The sequence below is a fragment of the Scyliorhinus torazame genome, chromosome 10, assembly GCF_047496885.1.
Source record: "Scyliorhinus torazame isolate Kashiwa2021f chromosome 10, sScyTor2.1, whole genome shotgun sequence".
In the NCBI taxonomy this organism is placed as follows: domain Eukaryota; kingdom Metazoa; phylum Chordata; class Chondrichthyes; order Carcharhiniformes; family Scyliorhinidae; genus Scyliorhinus; species Scyliorhinus torazame.
This window is the reverse complement of record NC_092716.1, coordinates 142,908,175-142,932,033: the sequence shown is the minus strand read 5'-3', so window position 1 is coordinate 142,932,033 and position 23,859 is coordinate 142,908,175. Positions and strand designations below refer to the sequence as shown.

Genomic DNA, 23,859 nt, shown 5'->3' with positions numbered 1-23,859 from the left:
TTTGAACCTCCATTCTGCACGAAAACACATTTAAACTGAGAGTGTCCCTGGAATCCCGGGTTATCCAATCTGAGCCCAGATAGATGAACCAATCAGGGCTGGGGAAAGCTGTCGAATGCCAAACGGTTCTGGGAATCAAAGCTTTGCTTCCATGGCCAGTGTCGCTTTAAGAGGATTCAGGTTATGCAGCTGTAAATGGTCCAGGGTGGGTGCCACTTTAAGAGGTTTGAAGGGCGGGAAATGCCACCTCCCGACAGGCTGTGCGGCAAGATGGCGGCGGTTTGTGAGCGGAGCCTGCTGGAGATCGGCAACTTGCAGAGAGACTTCCCGGCGTGGAGGGAGGTCCGGGCCGAGCTGGGTGAGCGGAGCCGGAACCCGAGGGCCACCATTCAACCCCACCGCCCGGGGGGAGCGGGGAGGCGGTGTGTTTGTGAGAGAGGATCAGTTTTGTTCCGCTGGTTGACACCGGGGGGTTGTCTCCAGCTCCTGACTCTGCCCCTGTTAATCTGTGGAAGTGGATTCTGAGCCTGAGAGTCCCAGACCAGGAGGACCCCCCCCCCAATCCGGAGGCTGTGTCTGCCTTTCATTCTTTTAAAAATAAATTTAGGATAACCAATTATTATTTTCCAATTAAATGGCAATTTGGCGTGGCCTATCCACCTACCCTGCGCATCTTTGCGTTGTGGGGATGCGACCCACGCAGACACGGGGGGGAGGAGGAGGAGGAGGAGGAGGAGAGGAGGGGGGAGGAGGGATGCAAACTCCACAGGGACAGTGACCCAGGGCTGGGATTGAACCTGGGTCCTCCGTGCTATGAGGCAGCAGTGCTAACCACTGTGCCACAGTGCTGCCCCTAGCTGCCTTTCATTCTGATCACAGTAAGAAGTCTTACAACACCAGGTTAAAGTCCAACAGGTTTGTTTCAATGTCACTAGCTTTCGGAGCGCTGCTCCTTCCTCAGATTCATTCTGATCTACAACTTACTCCATTTACTCCCCTTCACCCCAAATCTCTTACCGACCTTGGTTAACAAAATCTATGTTTCAATCTGTTTCCTGGATCATACCAAAACTGCATCAGTGGTCCCCACCTCAGTGACATCTGCCCCAAGATCCAGCAATTGATCAGTTAGCCAGTTTAAACAATGGAGTTTCACTATTTTAGCTAAGTTGATCATCCGGGAAGCATCCTACTCCATTCCGCCAAGATATTACTTGAACAATTCACATCAATTGCCTTTTATAGAGTTCCAAAAGTCTGCCACTGGATCTGTTGAAATGTTTCCTAATTCTGCAGCTGTAATTTTTAGATAATGTCTCCAAATTCTAAACAGGCCAATCAGCAGAAATCGTTTCTCTCTCTAGCAATCCTAACTGCTTCCTTTCATATCTTGAAAACTTTGATCATAGCACCGCATCACTTTATAAATTCCAGGGATGCAACCCTAGTTTGTGGCTTTTTAGGCTACCCAAACAATTTTTCCTGTGATGATGCTCCTCATATGACAAGTCCTTAGTTCCTGGGATCATTCTTGGAACTTCCTCTGCACCTTCTCCCAAGGCCAGCACATCCTTCCTTAGATACGTGGCCCAAAACCGCTCTCTAATTACTCCAAATGGTGTCTGACCAGAGTCTTGTACAGCCTCAACAGTGCATCCTATGTCTTGTATTGAAGCCCACTTGACATGAATGCTAACATTTGCATTTGCCTTCTTAACTGCCGACTGAACCGGCACGTTAAGCTTAAAAGAATCATGAACAAGGACTCCCGAGTCCCTTTGTGCTTCTGATTTCCTAAGCATTTCCCCATTTAGAAAATAGTCTATGCCTCTATCCTTCCTACCAAAGTGCATAACCTCATGCTTTTCTACATTGTATTCCATCTGCCACTTCTTTGCCCACTCTCCTACCCTGTCCAAGTCCTTCTGCACAGCCTCCCTGCTTCCTCAACACTAGCTGTTCCTCTACATATCTTTGTATCATCTGCAAACTTAGCAACAATGCCCTCATTTCCTTCTTCCAGCTTGTTAATTTATATCATGATTAGTTGTGCTCTCAACGCTGACCCCTGCGGAACACCACTAGTCACCAGCTGCCATCCTGACAAAGACCCCTTTATCCCCATTCTTTGCCTTTTGCCAGTCAGCCAATCCCTATCTATGCCAGTACCTTGCCCATAACACCATGGGCGCTTATCTTATTTAGCAGCCTCCTGTACGACACCTTGTCAGAGGCCTACTGGAAACCCAAATAGATGACGTCAACTAGCAGCTGTCCTTTATCTAACTTCCTTGTTACCTCCTCGAAGCATTCTAACAATTTTGTTATGGACGAAGGTTGAGACTCATTGGAGAAATTACACAAGCACATGGGCCTCCAAAATGCAAGATGTTATGAGGGTTAGGTGGATAGGCAATGCTAATTTGCCCCTTAGTGTACAATGGTTAGGTGGAGTTACGGGAGAGGACAGGTGAGGAGGCCTAGGTAGGGTGCTGTTTCGGAGGGTCGGTGCAGACCTGATGGGCCAAATGATGTTTTAAAAACATATATATAGTCAACATTTCCTCCTTGTTGCATAGAACAATCTGACTACAAATTGAGACAATTTATTTTGGAGGATTGTCCTTTGAGCTGGAAGTCTTTGAGTTGAGGTTGGATTAAAGATTGTGTCTTGTGTCTGTTCTGCAGGTGTGAATGCTGTTCCAGGGGTGAAATATTCTGATAGTGCCGGTGGATTTTTCTATGAAGACAGTGGGAAGCTGCAGTCTGTCACCAGGAATCGGTTCATACATTGGTGAGTATTTTCTGCTTGTAGTCTGCAGAGTGAGCCTGGTGACACTCTTACTTGTGAGGGTTGTGTGGTGTAGCTAAAAGAGACTTATTTTGACCAGATGATCACAGTTTTGAAGCTTCTGATCAAAGATTATAAAGAAAGACTGCACATGCAAAGGTTTTGTGTCTGGCTGTTGATGTGAAGTACACTCTGTTTTCTGACTGTACCCTTCCTGCGGTATTCATATAGGGGCTGTTTAGCAGTTTAGCACAGGGCTAAATCGCTGGCTTTGAAAGCAGACCAAGGCAGGCCAGCAGCACGGTTTAATTCCCGTAACAGCCTCCCCGAACAGGCGCTGGAATGTGGCGACTAGGGGCTTTTCACAGTAACTTCATTTGAAGCCTACTTGTGACAATAAGCGATTTTCTTTTCATTTCATTCATTACTGTGTTGGAGTATAATTTGTGCACGACAGTGCCCCAGAGTGAAGTGTCACTTGCTCACACACATGTAAGGGGAACATGTAGGCAGTAGGTGTGATCTTGTTGTTTTGAGGGGGGGGGTGGTTGTCATGTTTTTTGAGGGGGGGAGGCTGCAGGGTGTCATGTTGTATTGGGGGGGGGGGTGAGGTTACAGGGTGTCATGTTGTATTGGGGGAGGGGCGGGGAGGGTGCAGGGTGTCATGTATTGGGGTGAGGGTGCAGGATGTCATGTATTGGGGGAGGCTGCAGGGTGTCATGTTGTATTGGGGGGGGTGAAGGACAGGTTGTCATGTTATATTGGAGGGTGAGGATACAGGTTGTCATGTATTGGGGAGGTGAGGGACAGGTTGACATGTTGTATTTGGGGGGGTGAGGGACACGTGATGTTGTATTGCAGGGGTGAGGGACAGGTTGTCATGTATTGGGGGATGAGGGACAGGTTGTCATGTTGCTGTATTGGGGGATGAGGGACAGGTTGTCATGTTGTATTGGGGGATGAGGGACAGGTTGTCATGTTGTTGTATTGGGGGGGGGGGGTGAGGGACAGGGTGTCATGTTGTATTGGGGGGGGGGGTGAAGGACAGGCTGTCATGTTGTTGTATTGGGGGGTGAGGGACAGGCTGTCATGTTGTATTGGGGGATGAGGGACAGGTTGTCATGTTGTTGTATTGGGGGATGAGGGACAGGTTGTCATGTTTTAATGGTGGGGGTGAGGGCCAGGTTGTCATGTTGTAGGGGGATGGGTAAAGGGCAGGTTCCTACTCCGATCTCATGTTGTGAACATCATCGGGAGAGCTTTGTGATTCTAATCCTGTTTCTTTACCTCCTTAGGACCAGTTCTGGTGACACCCTGCACCTGATGGAACAGTCTCTGGACACCAACCTCCTCAACAACACTGTCCGAATAAAGTTCCTGAATTGTCACGTGTTGCCGGGTGGTGTTCATGTACATGAGACTCATGATCGTGTGACTCTCCTTATTCTAACTAACCAAACTGTACACAGGATTGTGCTGCCCCATCCATCTCGCATGTACAGAAGTGTAAGTAACCATTTTGTACAATGTAAAGAGTCAGCCGAAGATTCACAAACTCACTATCTGATTGGGCAGGCCCATGGCTGGCTCACGGGCTGATTGGTCGGGCCCATGGCTGGCGCGCGGGCTGATTGGTCGGGCCCATGGCTGGTGCGCCGGCTGATTGGTCGGGCCCATGGCTGGCGCGCGGGCTGATTGGTCGGGCCCATGGCTGGCTCACGGGCTGATTGGCCGGGCCCACGGCGGGCTGATTGGCCGGGCCCACGGCGGGCTGATTGGCCGGGCCCACGGCGGGCTGATTGGCCGGGCCCACGGCGGGCTGATTGGCCGGGCCCACGGCGGGCTGATTGGCCGGGCCCACGGCGGGCTGATTGGCCGGGCCCACGGCGGGCTGATTGGCCGGGCCTCGGACCGATCGCTGGCTCTCTGGATGATTGGTCGGACAGTTTGTCTGCTCAGGAAGGCCCTGCTTAAGAAAGAGTAGATAATGTGTGTTTTGTAATGTAATTGTCCGGGACCAGGATTTAAACCCGCAACCCTGTGACTCAGAAGCAAGTGTGCTGCCAACTTGACCACAGCTGTCACTGTTATCTGCCGATTCATGTCTAACTGGTGGGGGTCTATTTGAGTTTTTCCATAGACGTGACACAAATCCATAGTATCTCTACAATGCAGAAGGGGGGGGGGGAATTCAGTCCATTGAATATGAACTGATTCTCCAATAGAGCACCCTGCTTAGGCCCACAGTCCCACCCTATCAGTGCAACTCATCAGCCCCCACATCTCCACCTCATGCCCGTGATCCAGTAACCCCACCTTTTTGGACACGAAGGACAATTTAGTATGGCCAATCCACCTAACCTGCACATCTTTGGACTGGGAGGAAACAGGAGCACCCGGAGGAAACCCACGCAGGCATAGGAGAACGTGCAGACTCCTCTCAGATAGTGACCCCAGCTGGGAATCTAACCTGGGACCCTGGAGCTGTGAAGCAACTGTGCTAACCACTCTGCTCATCTGGGTGATCCTTCTGCCAGTGCAGATCCACAAGGGTGGGGAGAGGTCCTAAATGAATATTTCTCGTCCGTATTTGCTGTATTAAAGTGCATCATGATAGATAACTTTCCAAATATTGACTGGAAACGCTATAGTTCGAGTACTTTAGATGGGTCAGTTTTTGTCCAATGTGCAGGAAGGTTTCCTGACACAGTATGTAGATAGGCCAACAAGAGGCGAGGCCACATTGGATTTGGTACTGGGTAATGAACCAGGCCAGGTGTTAGATTTGGAGGTAGTCGATTGAGTTTTTTGAAGGGGTAACCGAGGAGTGCGGTTGACATTGTCTACATGGACTTTGACAAGGCCGCATGGTAGATTGTTGCAAAAGGTTAAATCCCGTGGAATCCATGGTGAGGTAGCTAATTGGATACAAAATTGGCTTTCTCTCTTAACTCTACTCCAAAGCCAAAAGGTGGTTGTGGAGGGTTGTTTTTCAAACTGGAGGCTTGTGACCAGCGGTATAGCTTGAGAGTTACAGAATAAAGAGATCTAGGAGTAGAGTCATAGGTGGACAGGGTGGCGAAGAAGGCATTCAGAATGCTAGGTTTTGTTGGTCAGAATAAGGGGCAATTTAGCGTGGCCAATCCACCTAGCCTGCACATCTTTTGGGTTGTGGGGGTGAAACCCACGCAAACACTGGGAGAAGGTGCAAACTCCACAAAGACAGTGACCCAGAGACGGGATCGAACCTGGGACTTCGGCGCCGTGAGGCAACAGGGCTAACCCACTGGTGCCATCGTGCTGCCCATGAGCATAGATAAGGTAGATAGTCAACATCTTTTCCCAAAGGTAGAGGAGTCCAGAACTAGAGCGCATAGGTTTAAGGTGAGAGGGGAGAGATACAAAAGGGACCAGAGGGGAAATTTCGTCACACAGAGGGTGGTGAGCATCTGGAACAGGCTGTCCGAGGCAGTGGTAGAGGCGGGTACCATTTTTTTACATAGATTTACATAGAAATTACAGTGCAGAAGGAGGCCATTCGGCCCATCGAGTCTGCACCGGCACTTGGAAAGAGCACCCTACCCAAGGTCAACACCGCCACCCTATCCCCATAACCCAGTAACCCCACTCAACACTAAGGGCAATTTTGGAGACTAAGGACAATTTATCATGGCCAATCCACCTAACCTGCACATCTTTGGACTGTGGGAGGAAACCGGAGCACCCGGAGGAAACCCACGCACACACTGGGAGGATGTGCAGACTCCACACAGACAGTGACCCAAGCCGGAATCGAACCTGGGACCCTGGAGCTGTGAAGCAATTGTGCTATCCACAAGGCTACCGTGCTGCCTTTTGTCTTTTAAAAAGTAGTTACATGGCAGTAAAAGACAGTTACATGGGCAGAGTGCGTACAGAGGGATATGGGCCAAATGCTTAGTGATAGAAACTGGGTAGCATGGACAAACTGGGCCGAAGAGCCTGTTTCCATGCTGTAAACATCTATGACAGTAAGCTTGTGGAAACCGTGTTGCACATAAGGAGCCATGTCTGTGTAGCTCATTGGGGACATCCCCTGCTTCAGAGCGAGGGCAATGTGAATTCAGCACCTTAGCTGTGAGGTTGATCTGAGTATTTATATTGCAGCAAAGAACAGCCTGAAGTAAACTTAGTAAAGCTCTTCAAAGTTTGACAGGAAACAGATTGAAATTACAGCCTATCCAGGGGTCATGGATTTGTGCTTTGAACTGCCAATGCCACTTTCTACAGCTAGTGTCAGTATAAGTATTTGCCAGGATGTTCGCTCTCGAGTAAATCTAAAAGTGACCTGCGCTCAACACACCTGCTGCAGCAGTGTCTACGCAGTGTTTCATTTCCCCACAACAGTTACCTAATGGTATTTTGTCCGTTTGTACCTTGCTGCTGAATTAGGGAAGCTATCTTCATGTTGTGCTAGAAGTATTGGCTGAGTTACCTTCTGTCCCATGCTCGAGAAGCCAGGATTTAATTGTATATGAATTTTCTACCCCATCCAGTCCCCCGAGAACAGCTTCCGATGCTGCAGAGCACCTGCTTTTTTCTTAAGTTCCGTTTCTCAAAGCTAACCATTGTGTTTGTCCTGGTAATATCTCTGTAGGAATTGATCAGTGAGGGGCATATCCAGTCCATCTTCACTGACATTGGGAAACTGAACTTTCGGGATCCAGCAAACAGCTTTTTAATTCCTGGTATCCAGGGCCATTCGACTAACTCAACAGCGTCAGCCACCTGGCTGAACAGTGATGGAGAGGCACTGCTTGCGCTCCCATCTTGGTCTGGAGGGATTCTGATAATCCAACTTCCCGAGCAAGACACAACAGGTAATATGGGGTCACTGTTTGATCATCTGAAGCTACTGTGTGCAATCTTGTCATTTGTTACTAAAAAGTGAAAAAAGTGGTGATATTGCAGTGATGATAAGTATCTGCATGCACTAAGATTGTTAGTCAATGTTCCTGTGTTGGAATACAACCTGTACTATGTGAATCTGTGATTGGAGAAGCGGCTGAGTGGATTAAAACCAGGAATTTCCCCATGTTTCTATTACGAAGAAACTACAGAGAGTCGTGAACGCTGCCCAGCGGTCACACAAACCCGCCTCCTATCCATTGACTCTGTCTATACCTCCTGCTGCCTTGGGAAAGTCTTATTCACTCTTCCAACTTCTTCCATTGGGCAGGAGTTACAAAAGTCTGGGAACATGCACTAACAGATTCAAAAACAGCTTCTTCCCTGCTGTTACGAGACTCTTAAACGACCCGCTTATGGATTGATCTGATATCTTCTCTACTGAGTAGTACTACACTCCTATATGCTTCATCCGATGCCTGTGCCTAGTGAAATGAAAATGAAAATCGCTTATTGTCACGAGTAGGCTTCAATGAAGTTACTGTGAAAAGCCCCTAGTCGCCACATTCCGGCGCCTGTTCGGGGAGGCTGGTACGGGAATTGAAACGTGCTGCTGGCCTGCCTTGGTCTGCTTTAAAAGCCAGCGATTTAGCCCAGTGTGCTAAACCAGCCCCTGTGTATGTTACATTGTGTATTTTCTGTTTGCCCTATGTATTTTCTTTTTTCGTGTACGGAATGATCTGTCTGAGCTGTGCACAGAACAATACTTTTCACTGTACCTCTCTACACGTGACAATAATTAAATCCAATTACTTGGGTGGATTGGCCATGCTAAATTGCCCCTTAATTGGAAAAATATAATTGGGTACTCTAAATTAAAAAATATATATATATATATTTAAAAAAACTAATTACACTAAAGTGGAGGCAACTGTCGGTCAGCCTTTAGATTTATGATCCCATTTGAGCCCCATTCATTAGACTGCAGCTCAGTAGCTCACTCCCAGATATAAAATCTATTGTCATTTCCTAATCCAGGGTGCACTATTGTTGATGAATATATACAAAGAGCTTTGCTTTTAAAGAATTGTCAGTATACCAAGGGAATCGGTACAGTTTTCAGATTAAAAGTGTTGTTGAGGGATGGCACTGCTGCCAAGGACCTGGGTTCGATCCTGGCCCCGGGCCACTGTCCGTGTGGAGTTTGCATGGGTCAAACCCCTGCATGGTAGGTGGATTGGCCACAATAAATTGGTCCTTAGTTGGAAAAGCAATGAATTGGGTACTTTAAATAAATAAAGTGTTGCTGAAACAGGCTTACATCGGGATTTCAATGGAAGAGGAGAGATTGATTGTTGTGTTGTTGCAGGCTCTCTGATTTCACTGGAGTTGAAACAGAGCTCCGTCATGCAGCGTTTACTCACAGGATGGATGTCAACGGCAATCAGGTCAGTGTGGTGGAGTAGGGATGAGCATTGAGGAGAGATGGCAGAGGGTGTTGGAACCAGTCGAGGGCCTGTCCCTTAAGTCCCTGATCTTGGGGTATGAGCCCTATCCCTTAAGATGGGGGAATGGGGGCAGCACGGTGAGTAGCACTGCTGCCTCACGGTGCCGAGGTCCCAGGTTCGATCCCGGCTCTGGATCACTGTCCGTGTGGAGTTTGCACATTCTCCCAGTGTTTGCGTGGGTTTCACCCCGACAACCCAAAGATGGGGAGGGTAGGTGGATTGGCCATGCTAAATTGCCCCTTAATTGGAAAAATGAATTGGGTACTCTAAATTATTTTTAAAAAAAGATGGGGGAATGGTGGTGGCGTGGGGAGTTGGGAGGCCGATCGCTGTTCCTCATAACTTGGGGGGTGTGGTGTGTCGGGGACGCAGTGGTTGTGGGAATCCCATCCCTGTTCCCAGTGGAGGGGGAGATCCTTGCTGTGTTCCTACTGCTACCTATTTATAGTTATTACCTGTATCCCCCCCCCGAACAAAATAGAGCAGCTTGGAAGCTGCAAGTTGTTTTACCGGTGGCGTGGGGTAATAATAAGGGATTGAATTTGTGTGTGTTGAATGAAGTCTGGTTAAAGATGATTCAAATACTTTTCTGTGCTCTCTGCAGAGGTGATCAAGGCCCCTCCGATCTACCTGTCAGCCTTGCAGTTCAACTGGTGGAACATGATGCTTTTATCTTTGCTCTGTGCCAGGACCACAAGCTGCGACTTTGGTCTTACAAGGTATGTATCAAGGTTGTTGGTCACCAGGCATTGCGCAAAATATCCTTGTTAAATGTCTGTGGTCTTAGCCAGGGTAGTGGAGGAGGAGGTGGACCCAGACTCTTTGGTGGCGATATTTGGGGTTTCAGAGAAGCCGGAGCTCATGGAGAGGAGGAAAACTGATGTCGTGCCTTCGCTTCTCTGATTGCACGGCGGCAAATTTTGCAAGAGTGACAGTCTGCATCGCCACCGGGGGTAGCGACATGGTTAGGTGACCTGTAAAACTTCCTGCGATTGGAGAAGGTAAAGTATGTGTTAAGGGGCTCTGCAGGGGAGTTTGAGGAAAGGTGGGAGATGTTTGTGACTGTGTTTGAGGAGCTGTTCGTCGCGGGGGGTGGGGGAGGGGGGAGCGGAGTGGGGGAGGCGGAGAGGCGTAGACACTGCAGCAGAAGGCGTGTGGAGCACAGGTCACTTAAAAAAAAAAAAAAAATTATTAAAAAAATTTAGAGCACCCAATTCATTTTTTCCAATTAAGGGGCAATTTAGCATGGCCAATCCACCTCGCTTGCACATTTTTGGGTTGTGGGGGCGAAACCCACGCAAACACGGGGAGTACGTGCAAACTCCACATGGACAGTGACCCAGAGCCGGGATTGAACCTGGGATGTCAGCGCCGTGAGGCCGCAGTGCTAACCCACTGCGCCACCGTGCTGCCCTCACAGGTCACTTTTAGGAGATTTAGTCGAGAGTAGCCATGCTGGCAAATACTTACACTGGCACTAGGCGTAGAAAATGACATTGGCTGTTCACTCATCCAGTTCACTGTATAGTTGATTGTTGGGAAATATATTTCCTGGTGTGTTTACTTGCTCTAACCTGCTTTGATACATGTTTGTAATAAAATACATTTAAAATATCCTTGTTAAAGGGATAGAGGTACAACTGTTTTCCAACAAAATTGCAATTGGGAGGGGTGTCGTTAGGGGGTTGAGGGTTAAGTTCTATGCTTTAATCCTATCATTTGCACAATTTGGCGGCCTCGTGCGCGGCCCTGTCATGGCCTTCAAATACAAGTCAGTCAGGCCTTCCTCGCGAGACCCACACTTAAATCCGTGCTGGATCTCAGAACTGTAGAAAATGTTCATTTGTGTCCTTAATCCTCAATTATAGATTGCCCGAATTCCCTGACAAGTATTGGGCTAACTGATCTATAATTCCCTGGTTTCCCTCTGTCATCTTTCTCGGGTAGTGTAATAACATGCAATTTTCTGATCGAAAGGCACAGTTTTTGAATTGTACGAACTTTGACAGATTATAGTTATACACACTCCTGGGATCATTGTCCCAGATTGTGAGGAAATGGTATCCGCTCCGCAAAGGAATACGGGGCTATTATTGTAGACAGCCAAATAAATTGGCGTGCAGCAAATTAAAAAGTCTAATATTAACTCGGCAAAGGTACAAGATGTGGATGAACGAAGGGCAGACAGAAGTTTGATGTTGGAAGACCATTCTGATTTCTTATCCCTCTTCCTTCTGCCCATTCTGGGTTTTAAAATAATGGTACAGGCCAAGAGCAGTGAGGAACGTCAGGCATTTCTTTTTGTGGTTCTGTACGCAAAGTTACACAGGAACAGGACAGCTATCTCAGGGTGGACTCTGTTGGTGCTGTACAATTTGTTAAAAGTTAATAATGGATATTTTGGCAAATGTGAGAACAGAACCGGAATGAAGAAGAGATGGGATGAACTAGTCATGAAAAAGAAATAGAGGGAAAGAAAGATTGGAGTAAGAGGGGGAATAAGAGGCAGTGGAAAAGTAAGAATGCCGTTTAAATTCTAGGACAACAATTTACTTGCTCTCATCCTATGGTTTGTGTTGTTTCCTTTCTGGGCTGGGAGGTTGATTGACATTCTAGCAAGATAAATGCTTTCATTCAAAATATTTTTAGGCTGTTGAATATCAGTTCGAACTTCTGCTAATTAATTTGCTAAGACTAATTTCATGAACTCCATGAGCTTCAGAGCAAGCTGCTGTTCTCAGAAAAAAACGACAAATCGGCCTCGCCACAAGTTGCTGGCTGACTTGCACCGTAATGGTGAGCACCGTAATGGTGAGCTATGTTAAGCTCAGTGTCTGGGTGTTGCAGAGTATAAGATGCATTCTCTGTCCTGATGTGTGTGTGTGTTTTTTGTTTTCTTTAGGATCAAATATGTCTGATGGTTGCAGATCTGCTGATATTTATGCCAGCCAGTAAGGAGCTACGGCACACCATCAGTCTGGGTCATAAGCTGCGTTTGGCATACTCCTCATCTGGTTTCTTCCTGGGTGTTTACCTGCATTGCCCCAAACGTGGACAGGTACTATCTCTGTGCATTTACCTTTTTAAATGTGCACAGTGCTTTTAGTTAGCTGGGAATCAGGTTATTCATTACTTATCCAGCCTCCATTAAAACCTGTATCCTGGAACCTGAGAAATTGCATAAGAGGACGGCATTTTATCCATTGTGACACCACTGGCCCAGCAATGAATCTTGACTATTCTCTTGCAGTTTTGTGTCTTCCAATTGGTGAGCTGCATTGAGAGTAACCGCTACAGCCTGGATCACATCTCCACTCTCTTCTCCACGCAGGTAGGTACCTCCCTGGAATGTCAGTCCTTTCTGAATCCTGGAAGAGTCTTGGCAATGGAACTGTCTATGTTTGCCTTCAATAAAGGGAATTGTACCCAGGAAAACATTTGTACTTTATTCACAACACTGAATGGGCGATCTGCCTATGTTGTTGGTGCTAAGCTGTCGGCATTGAAGAGAATGTAAGGGGGGAGGGGAGGATGGGGCTGGGCTTCCACGAGCCCTTTGCTCCTCTTCGTCAATCTTGATTTAGTATTATTAGTAACAACATTATTGGGCTATGCTGCTGCTCTGAACATGATGTTCACGGGGAAACAAACCTGCTGGGATGTGATTCTAAGCTTATTCCTATGGGGATGATTTACTCTTCTTCCAGTGATAGTTGTAATTTTGGAGCTTTTAGTTATTAAAATGATGTATCAGTTCTGTTCCTATACCATCAAGAACATGGGGAGGCCATTTACTCCCTCAAGCCTGTTCTGCTGTTCAATGAGATCATGACTGATCTGTCACCCACCTTTGCCTCAAATCCCTTAAGACCTTTGGCTAACCGAAATCTCTCAATCTCAAATGTGAGCATCAATTGCTGTTAGTGGCAGAGTTCCAAGCTGTAGTTAGCTTTTCCGTAGGACAATATTTCCTCATTTCATTCCTAATTGGTCTGACTCCATTCTTTTGACTTTTGTCCCTAGTCCTTTACTTTCCACCCAGTGGAATCTGCTCTACCTATCCCTCTTGACACTGGGTAAAGTTGGTGGAGTGGACCACGTGTTTGTGTTCTCCAGGCTGAAGGGGCAATGGTTTACATGCCTGATCTATGGTCTTTTCACAGGAAACACTGGTGGATTTTGCCCTGACTCCCACTGATATCTGGGCCTTGTGGCAGGATGAGGACAACCAGTCGAATGTCAGATACATCAACTTTGAGCAGTAAGTTCTCAGTGAAACTGTCAAAACAAAAATAACAGCAGCAAAAATAATTACACCCGATTCCTCGAGGGACAATCTGGTAAAAATGGAAATTTAGCAATTCCCAAGTTGTCCACTGTTGGCATTCCCACAAAAAACTGTCCCTCCCAGAATGGATAGTGTGGTTAAGGACTGTCGGTACGTTTGTCTGGAAGCCTATGGGCCTCCATTCTTACAGTCCTGAAAATCAGTTGAAGGAAAAAACTGGAAACAATCTTGATTCCGTTTAGATTTATCTGCAGTGTGAAACATTACAAGTGTACACCACCTAACCACGTCACAGTGTCAGGAAATATCTCTTTATATGTACTCAAGTAACCACTGAATCAGTGCAGTTCACCTGCATGTTGTCAACCGCGATTGATACACAATGAACACAAGTGGTTGAATATTTCTGATTGCAATTATGAACTATTGTTTTCTATTGATTTGGACTGGACTTGAGAATGGGGTGAGTGGGGGTGTGGAGGTGGAGGTGGAGTCTGGAGAAGTGAGCCATACACAAGCATTGCAATGGAAGACCGGTTATAGTAACATTTCCAGGGCTGTTCTAAATTACTGCTGGATTGGATTTGTTTATTATCATGTGTACCGAGGTGCAGTGAAAAGTATTGTTCTGCTTACAGTCCAGACAGATCATTCCATTCATGAAAATAAAACATAGAAGAACATACATAAATAAACAATGTAAATACATAGACACGGGCATCGGGTGAAGCATTCAGGAGTGCAGTACTACTCAGTAGAGAAGATGTATGAAGAGATCAGATCAGTCCATAAAAGGGTCATTTAGGAGTCTGGTAACAGTGGAGACAGAAGCTGTTTTTGAATCTGTTAGTGCGCGTTCTCAGACTTTTGTATCTCCTGCCCGATGGAAGAGTTTGGAAGGAAGAATAACCTGGGTTGGAGGGGTCCTTGATTATGCTGCCCGCTTTCCCAAGTCAGCGGGAGGTGTAGATGGAGTCAATGGAGGCAGATTCGCGTGATGGACTGGGCTGTGTTCACAGGAAATGTGACCCAGCCGACTATGAGCAGGGTGTAGTTACCTCAATAGGTACACAAGTAGTGAGCAAAGGAAATAAACATGGAAATGTAAGAAAGCTCAAAGTAATCAGAGGGAGGTACAGCGAGGGTTTTGTTTTTTATTCTCATTTATCAGAACTGCAAACCATTCTAGGTTTAAATTTGACTGCATCACCAGATCATTGCATGAGGAAGGCCATTTAAACAAAGAGTTCCTTGATCCTTAAGCACCTGATATTCAGGCCTTTGCGGCACCTCATTGGTAAAGGATTGCTGGGATTTTGGCTCAAACACTGTCTCCAGCCCATTCCCTGTGCAACTTGCTACTTACATGGAGAATAACTTGATAGTATCAGGTACTGGGTTTGACTACAGCAGTTTGCATATGTGGCCTGTTGATCTAGTTTTACAACTTAACAAATGCTTTAGATATGGTTAAAAGTTATCTTAAAAAAACTTCCTGAAAATCAAATCACAGACGCTTCCTTTGTTGATTAGATAAACCCAACCGTGATCTTTCATTCATAACTCAGATCATTGACATCAGGATGAGCCCGGCACTCTGAACTGGAGTGAATCAAGATCAGTCTGGTAACTCTGAACCGTGCAGTGCTCAGATCAATAATATCAGGATCAGTCTGGTGATTCTGAACCATGCAGTCCTCCGATCAATGACATCAGCATCAGTCTGGTGATTCTGAACTGTGCAGTCCTCAGATCAATAACATCAGCATCAGTCTGGTTACTCTGAACTGTGCAGTGCTCGGATCAATAATATCAGCGTCAGTCTGGTTACTCTGAACTGTGCAGTGCTCAAATCAATAACATCAGCATCAGTCTGATGATTCTGAACCGTGCAGTCCTCCGATCAATAACATCAGCATCAGTCTGGTGACTCTAAACTGTGCAGTGCTCGGATCAATAATATCAGCATCAGTCTGGTTACTCTGAACTGTGCAGTGCTCGGATCAATAATATCAGCGTCAGTCTGGTTACTCTGAACTGTGTAGTGCTCAAATCAATAACATCAGCATCAGTCTGATGATTCTGAACCGTGCAGTCCTCCGATCAATAACATCAGCATCAGTCTGGTGATTCTGAACTGTGCAGTCCTCAGATCAATAACATCAGCATCAGTCTGGTTACTCTGAACTGTGCAGTGCTCGGATCAATAATATCAGCATCAGTCTGGTTACTCTGAACCGTGCAGTGCTCAGATCAATAATATCAGGATCAGTCTGGTGATTCTGAACCGTGCGGTCCTCAGATCATTAACATCAGCATCAGTCTGGTTACTCTGAACTGTACAGTGCTCGGATTGATAACATCAGGATCAGCCTGGTTACTCTGAACTCTCCACTCCTCAGATCAATAGCATCAGCATCAGTCTGCTTACTCTGAACCGTGCAGTGCTCAGATCAATAGCATCAGTCTGGTTACTCTGAACCTTGCAGTGCTCAGATCAATAACATCAGCATCAGTCTGGTTACTCTGAAACTCGCAGTGCTCAGATCAATAACATCAGCATCAGTCTGGTTACTCTGAACTCTCCACTCCTCAGATCAATAACATAAGGATCTGCCTGGTTACTCTAAACTCTCCACACCTCGGATCAATAATATCAGCATCAGTCTGGCTACTCTGAATCGTGCAGTCCTCAGATCAATAACATTTTGATAAAATATTAAAACATGCTGCTGTGCAGAGGAACCTGGGTGTCAGGTGCAACAGGTGATTAAAAAGACTAATGGCGTTTTGTCCTTCATTGCTAAAGGGATGGAATTTAAGACTAGGTGGGTTATGCTGCAATTGTATAAGGTGTTCGTGAAGCCACACCTGGAGTATTGTGTTCAGTTTTGGTCTTACCTGAGAAAGGACGTACTTGCGATGGAGGGTGTACAGAGGAGATTCACTAGGTTAACCCCAGTGTTGAGAGGGTTGGGTTATGAGGAAAGATTGAGTAGACTGGGACTGTTCTCATTGGAATTTAGAAGGATGGGGCGGGGGGGGGGGGGGAAGAATCTTATAGAAACATATAAAATTATGATGGGAATAGATGGGATAGATGCGGAGAGGTTGTTTCCACTGGCGGGTGGAAGCAGAACTAGGGGGCATAGCCTCAAAATAAGGGGAAATAGATTTAGGACTGAGCTTAGGAGGAACTTCTTCAGCCAAAGGATTGTGAATCTGGAATTCCTTGCCCAGTGAAGCAGTTGAGGCTACTTCAAATGTTTTCAAGATAAAGATAGATAGTTTTTTGGAGAATAAAGGGTTATGATGTTCGGCTGTAAGTGGAGCTGAGTCCACAAAAGACCAGCCATGATCTTATTGAATGGTGGAGCAGGCTTGAAGGGCCAGGTGGCCTACTCCTGCTCCTAGTTCTTATGTTCTCATCAGGATCAGTCTGGTTACTCTGAACTGTACAGTGCTCAGATCAATAATATCAGGATCAGTCTGGTTACTCTGAACTGTGCAGTGCTCAGATCAATAACATTGGATTGGATTTGTTTATTGTCACGTGTACCGAGGTACAGTGAAAAGTATTTTTCTGCGAGCAGCTCAACAGATCACTAAGTGCATGAGAAGAAAAGGGAATAAAAGAAAATACATAATAGGGCAACACAACATAGACAATGTAACTACATAAGCACTGGCATCGGATGAAGCATACAGGGTGTAGTGTTAATGAAGTCAGTCCATAAGAGGGTCATTTAGGAGTCTGGTAACAGTGGGGAAGAAGCTGTTTTTGAGTCTGTTCGTGCGTGTTCTCAGACTTCTGTATCTCCTGCCCGATGGAAGAAGTTGGAAGAGTGAGTAAGCCGGGTGGGAGGGATCTTTGATTATACTGCCCGCTTTCCCCAGGCAGCGGGAGATGTAGATGGAGTCAATGGATGGGAGGCAGGTTCGTGTGATGGACTGGGCGGTGTTCACAACTCTGAAGTTTCTTGCGGTCCTGGGCCGAGCAGTTGCCATACCAGGCTGTGATGCAGCCCGATAGGATGCTTTCTATGGTGCATCTGTAAAAGTTGGTAAGAGTCAATGTGGACATGCTGAATTTCCTTAGTTTCCTGAGGAAGTATAGGCGCTGTTGTGCTTTCTTGCTTTCTGTGCTTGTTGTGGTTCATAAGGATCAGTCTGGTTACTCTGAACCGTACAGTGCTCAGATCAATAATATCAGGATCAGTCTGGTTACTCTGAACTGTGCAGTGCTCAGATCAATAACATCAGGATCAGTCTGGTTACTCTGAACTCTCCACTCCTCAGATCAATAACATCAGCATCAGTCTGGTTACTCTGAATCGTGCAGTCCTCAGATGAATAACATAAACATCAGTCTGGTTACTCTGAATCGTGCAGTGCTCAGATCAGTAACATCTGGATCAGTCTGGTTACTCTGAATCGTGCAGTGCTCAGATCAATAACATCAGCATCAGTCTGGTTACTCTGAACTGTGCAGTGATCAGATCAATAACATCAGGATCAGTCTGGTTACTCTGAATCGTGCAGTGCTCAGATGAATAACATCAGGCAGCATCAGTCTGGCTACTCTGAATCGTGCAGTCCTCAGACCAATAACATTTTGATAAAATATTAAAACATGCTGCTGTGCAGAGGAACCTGGCTGTCCTAGTGTATGAGTTGCAAAAAGTTGGTTTACAGGTGCAACAGGTGATTAAGACGGCGAATGGATTTTTGTCCTTCATTGCTAAAGGGATGGAATTTAAGACTAGGGAGGTTATGCTGCAACTGTATATGGTATTAGTGAGGCCACACCTGGAGTATTGTGTTCAGTTTTGGTCTTCTTACCTGAGAAAGGACGTACTGGCGCTGGAGGGTGTGCAGAGGAGATTCACTAGGTTAATCCCAGTGTCGAGGGGGTTGGATTATGTGGTGAGGTTGAGTAGACTGGGACGGTACTCATTCGAATTTAGAAGGATGCAGGGGGGGATTTTATAGAAACATATAATATTATGAAGGGAATAGATAGGATAGATGCGGAGAGGTTGTTTTTAACCGGCGGGTGAAAGCAGAGCTAGGGGGCATAGCCTCAAAATAAGGGGAAGTAGATTTAGGACTGAGCTTAGGAGGAGCTTCTTCACCCAAAGGGTGGGGCTTTACACAGTAACTTCATACTTGTGACAATAAAGGGCTATTATTATTGTGAAACTGGAATTCCTTGCCCAGTGAAGCAGTTGAGGCTCCTTCATTAAATGTTTTCAAGATAAAGATAGCTAGCTTTTTGGAGAATAAAGGGTTATGGTGTTCAGCGGTAAAGTGGAGCTGAGTCCACAAAAGATCAGCCATGATCTTATTGAATGGTGGAGCAGGCTTGAAGGCCAGGTGGCCTACTCCTGCTCCTAGTTCTTATGTTCTCATCAGGATCAATCTGGTTACTCTGAACTCTCCACTCCTCAGATCAATAACATCAGGATCAGTCTGGTTACTCTGAACTGTGCAGTGCTCAGATCAATAACATCAGGGTCTGCCTGGTGACTCTGGAGTTAATTATTGTCGCTGGAAGCTGCGCTACCCTTGCAACGTGGGAGTGTGCAGTTCGATCAAAGCAGTCTGGCTTGCACGCACATGCTCTAAGCGGTCGCAGGAGGTTGAGTGCGATATGGACCAATTGTGGAAAGAGGTGTTGAACACAGTAGCTGGCCAGCGTTCTCCCTTTGTCTCCCAAGCTAGGAGAGTGCAGCCTCCTATTAGCTTTTATCTGTATAAGACCACCATCATGTCCAAAGATGTGCAGGTTAGGTGGATTGGCCATGCTAAATTGCCCTTAGCGTCCACAATTGCTCTTAGTGTTGAGTGGGGGTAACTGGGTTATGGGGATAGAGTGGAGGTGTGGACCTTGGGTCAGGTGCTCTTTCCAAGAGCCGGTGCAGACCCGATGGGCCGAATGGCCTCCTGCACTGTAAATTCTATGTTCACTATCATATCGGTGCCAAAGAAGAACCAGGCAACGTTTCTCCGACTAAAGTGCTTTGAGAGGTTGGTCATGAAATACATCAACTCCATAGTCCCGCAGTGCCTCGATCCGCTGACCGCCACAGCCAGTCCACAGCAGATGCCATCTCCCTGGCCCTACACTCAATCCTGAAGCATCAACAAGGACTCCTACGCAAGACTCCCATTCATTGACTACAGCTCCGCCTTCAACACCAAAATCCCAGGCGGGTTTATATCAAAACTCCAAATCCTTGGACCTGGCTCCTCCCTCTGCAACTGGATCCACAACATTCCTTACTCATAGACCACAATCGGTACGGATAAACAACACCTCCTCCCCGATAGTCCTCAATACCGGGGCCCCGCCAGGCTGCGTACTTAGCCCCCTACTATATTCCCATAGACTCGCGACTGTGTGGCAAAATTTCGGTCCAACCCCATCTACAGGTTTGTTGATGGTACGAATGTAATGGGTCGGATCTCAAACAAGGAGGAGTCAGAGTACCGGAGGGAGATAGACAACCTTGTGGTATGGTGTAACGACTACAATCTCTCTCAACGTCAGCAAAACCAAGGAGCTGGTCATTGACTTCAGGAAGCAAAGTATTGTATGCACCCCTGTCTGCATCACTGGTGCCAAGGTGGAGATAGTTGACAGCTTCAAATTCCTAGGTGTGCACATTACCAACAATGTGTCCTGGTCCACCCACACGGTGCTATGCCTAAGAAAGCACAACAGCGCCTGTACTTCCTCGGGGACTAAGGAAATTCGGCATGTCCACATTGACTCTTATCAATTTTTACAGATGCACCATAGAAAGCATTTGATCTGGCTGCATCACAGCTTGATATGACTACACACTCTTGTCCAAGACCGGAGGATAGGTCTTATGAGGAAAGGTTGCGGGAGCTAGGGCTTTTCTCTTTGGAGCAGAGGAGGATGAGAGGCGACTTAATTGAGGTTTATAAGATGATGAGGGAGATAGATAGAGTGGACGTTCAGAGACTATTTCCTCGGGTGGACGTAGCTGTTACAAGGGGGCATAACTATAAGATTCAGGGTGGGAGATATAGGAGGGATGTCTGAGGTAGGTTTTTTACTGGTTAGGGTGTGGAATGGACTGCCTGCTGTGATCGTGGAGTCGGACACTTTAGGAACTTTCAAGCGGTTATTGGCTAGGCACATGGAGCACACCGGAATGACAGGGAGTGGGATCGCTTGATCTTGGTTTCGGACAATGCTCGGCACAACATCGAGGATCGAAGGGCCTTTTCTGTGCTGTACTGTTCTATGTAAGAAACTACAGAGAGTCGTGTATTTGTGTATTTATTTATGTCCTATGTTTTTTCATGTATGAAACAATATGTCTGGACTGTACGCTGAACAATACTTTCACTGTACCTTGATACACAAACAAATCAAATTATTAACTAATTGACAAATTAATAAGGTGAGAGGGAAATGGCAGGGCTGGTGGTTTGCTGTGACTGCAGGATGTGGGAATGTGTGGTATGCGCTGCAATCCTGGACAACCATATCTACAGAAAGTATCTGCAGCTTCGGCAACGTCTGCTCAGAGTTGCTGAACTGGAGTCCAGGCTGCTGGAATTGTGGGGTGTCCGAGAGGGGAAAGAGTTACCTCAACACTTTGTTTCAGGAGGCAGTAACACCCCTGAGTTTAGGTAGAATTTTAAGTTGTTTATGGTGTGAGACAAGCGGGTGTGACTGAGTCAGACAGGTATGGGGGCCATCATGTAGTGATGGAGGATCCTCTGCCCCTGACATTGTCTAACTGGTACTCGCTGCCTGTATGAATGGGGAGAAGGACTGCAGGGCGGATGATCAATTGACCATGGTTCATGAAGTCATGTAGAGGGACAGGTTGTGTTGAGGAAGCAAGGAAGCTGTCGAATGACCTGGACAGGCTAGGAAGTGGCAGATGGAATACAATGTGGAAAAGTGTGAGGTTATGCACTTTCGTAGGAAGAATAAAGGCATAAACTTTTTTCTAAATGGGGAAAGGCTTCAGAAATCAGAAGCCCAAAGGGGCATGGGAGTTCTAGTTCAGGATTTTCTTGGTTAACTTGCAGGTTCAGTTGGCTGTTAGGAAGGTAAATGCAAGATTGCAAGAGCAGGGATGTACTGTTGAGGCTGCATAAGGCTCTAGTCAGACCCCATTTGGAGTATTGTGAGCAGTTTTGGGCCCCGTATCTAAGGAAGGATGTGCAAGTCTTGGAGAAGGCCCATAGGGAGTTCACAAGAATCATCCCTGGAATTGAGGACTTGTCATATGAGGAGTGGTTGAAGACTCCGGTTCTGTACTCACTGGAGTTTAGAAGGATGACGGGGATCTCATTGAAACTTGCAGAATACTGAGAGGCCTGGATAGAGTGAATGTAGAAAAGATGTTTGCACTAGTGGGAGAAACTGGAACCCGAGGGGACAGCCTCAAACTGAAGGGAGGATTTTTAAAAACTGAGATGAAGTGGAATTTCTTCAGCCAGAGGGTGATGAACCTGTGGAACTCATTGCTGCAGAAGGCTGTGGACACCAAGTCAGTGGCTTTAAGGCAGAGAGATAGATAGGTTCTTGATTAATAAAGGGATCAAGGTTAAGGTGAGAAATCAGGAAAATAGGGATGAGAGATACATCAGCCATGATTGAATGGCAGAGCAGACCTGATGGGCCGAGTGGCCTGCTCCTATATCTCGTGTCTTATAAGCCATTTGGATTAGAGGAGTGAAAAGGAACGTGGTAGTGAAAGGTGGCCAGTATAAAAACATAGAATGTGTATGGCACAGGAAGAGGCCCCTTGGCCCATATATAGTAAGTGGGATAGATACTGTTTTCTGTACCTGTGACTGGAAACTCTGAAGGTTGTGGTGTCTGCCTGATGCCAGTGTGAAGGACATTGTGAACTGGGAGGGGGAAGATCCAGTAGTCATGGCACAAAAGGGTAGCTAAATAAGTGTGGTCCTTCAGAAGCAGAAACAGCAGAAATGTGATGGCGAGTGAGGAAATGGCAAAGCTATTGGAAAAAATATTGTCTGACTTCTTCATAGTAGACCCAAGTTTCGTACTCGAAATAGAGGGTAATCTCAGAATTAGGCCGTTAATAACCTTTATTATTGCCACAAGGAGGCTTACATTAACACTGCAATGAAGTTACTGTGAAAATCCCCTCGTTGCACATTCTGGCGCCTGTACACAGAGGGAGAATTCAGAAGGTCCAAATTACCTAACAAGTACATCTTTCTGGACCTTTGGGAGGAAGCCAGAGCACCCGGAGGAAACCCACGCAGACATAGGGAGAACGTACAGACTCCGCACAGACAGTCACCCAAGCCAGGACCCTGGTGCTGTGAAGCAACAGTGTTAACCACTGTGCTACCGTGCCACCCATTGGAGAAACTTGCGGGATTAAAATCCGACAAATCCCTGGGATGTGGTGGCCTACACTTAAGGGGTCTAAATAAGATAGCCGTGGAGATGGTGGGTCTTCCCGATGTGATCTTCCAAAATTTCTCAAATTCAGAACCTGTCACATCAGATTGAAAGTTGGCAAATGTTACAGCATTTTTCAAGAAAGGAAAGAGAAGGGAAGCACTCCAACATTGGTTGTTGGGAAAATACTGAGATCCATTATTAAAGGTCTTAACAATGCACTTGGAAAAATAGAGCATGATTAGAACTAGTCAACATGGTTTTAGTAAATGGAAATCCTACGTGATAAACTTGTTTTTCAGAATGTTAATGGGTGGATAGAGGAACCAGTAGATGGATTTCCAAAAAGCAGTCAATACGATGCCACACAAAGAGTTAATAGCCAAGGTAATGGTTCAGGGAGTTGGGAATAGTACATCAGCATGGATGGAGGATTGGTTAATGAACAGGATACCGGGAGTGGGATAAATGGGGTATTTTAAGTCACAAGGCTGTGACTAATGGAGGGCTGCAGGGATCAGTGCTGGGCCCTCCGTTATTTCCAATCCATATTAATGACTTGGATAAAGAGCGAGGGAGTAATGTGTCAAAATCTGCTGACACAACAAAGTGAAGTGGAAAGGTGAGCTGTGGGGAGGACACCGAGGCAGCAAAGAGATGTGGGCAGGTTAAGTGAGTAGGCAGCAAAGTGGCAAATGGAGTACAACGTGGGCAAATGTGAGGTTATCAGAATTTTTTTTAAAAGGTGTGAAAATTGTAAAAGCTAACGTTCAAAGAGACATGGGTGTTCTTGTACAAGGAACGCAAAGTTAGTATGTTGGTTCCGCAAGCAATTGGGGAGGCAAATGGCATGTTGGCCTTCGCTACAAGGAGCACAAGAATATCAAAGTCTTCTGAAGGTTGTATAGGGCTTTAGTGAGACTACAACTATTAGTTTTGGCCTCCATATTCA

General features: G+C 46.3%; 1 protein-coding gene across 1 annotated transcript in view; it reads left to right on the top strand.

Annotated features, from left to right (window-relative positions):
- Positions 1-230: 230 nt before the first annotated feature.
- Positions 231-23,859, top strand: part of nup160 (nucleoporin 160) — a 125,077-nt gene continuing 101,448 nt past the window's right edge. The window contains exons 1-9 of the mRNA XM_072518792.1: positions 231-358; positions 2,689-2,794; positions 4,087-4,297; positions 7,428-7,650; positions 9,048-9,126; positions 9,791-9,905; positions 12,089-12,244; positions 12,437-12,517; positions 13,350-13,447. Of these exons, the coding sequence (XP_072374893.1) occupies positions 241-358; positions 2,689-2,794; positions 4,087-4,297; positions 7,428-7,650; positions 9,048-9,126; positions 9,791-9,905; positions 12,089-12,244; positions 12,437-12,517; positions 13,350-13,447 (1,187 nt within the window). The 5' untranslated portion in view covers positions 231-240. The remainder of the gene's footprint in view (positions 359-2,688; positions 2,795-4,086; positions 4,298-7,427; positions 7,651-9,047; positions 9,127-9,790; positions 9,906-12,088; positions 12,245-12,436; positions 12,518-13,349; positions 13,448-23,859) is intronic.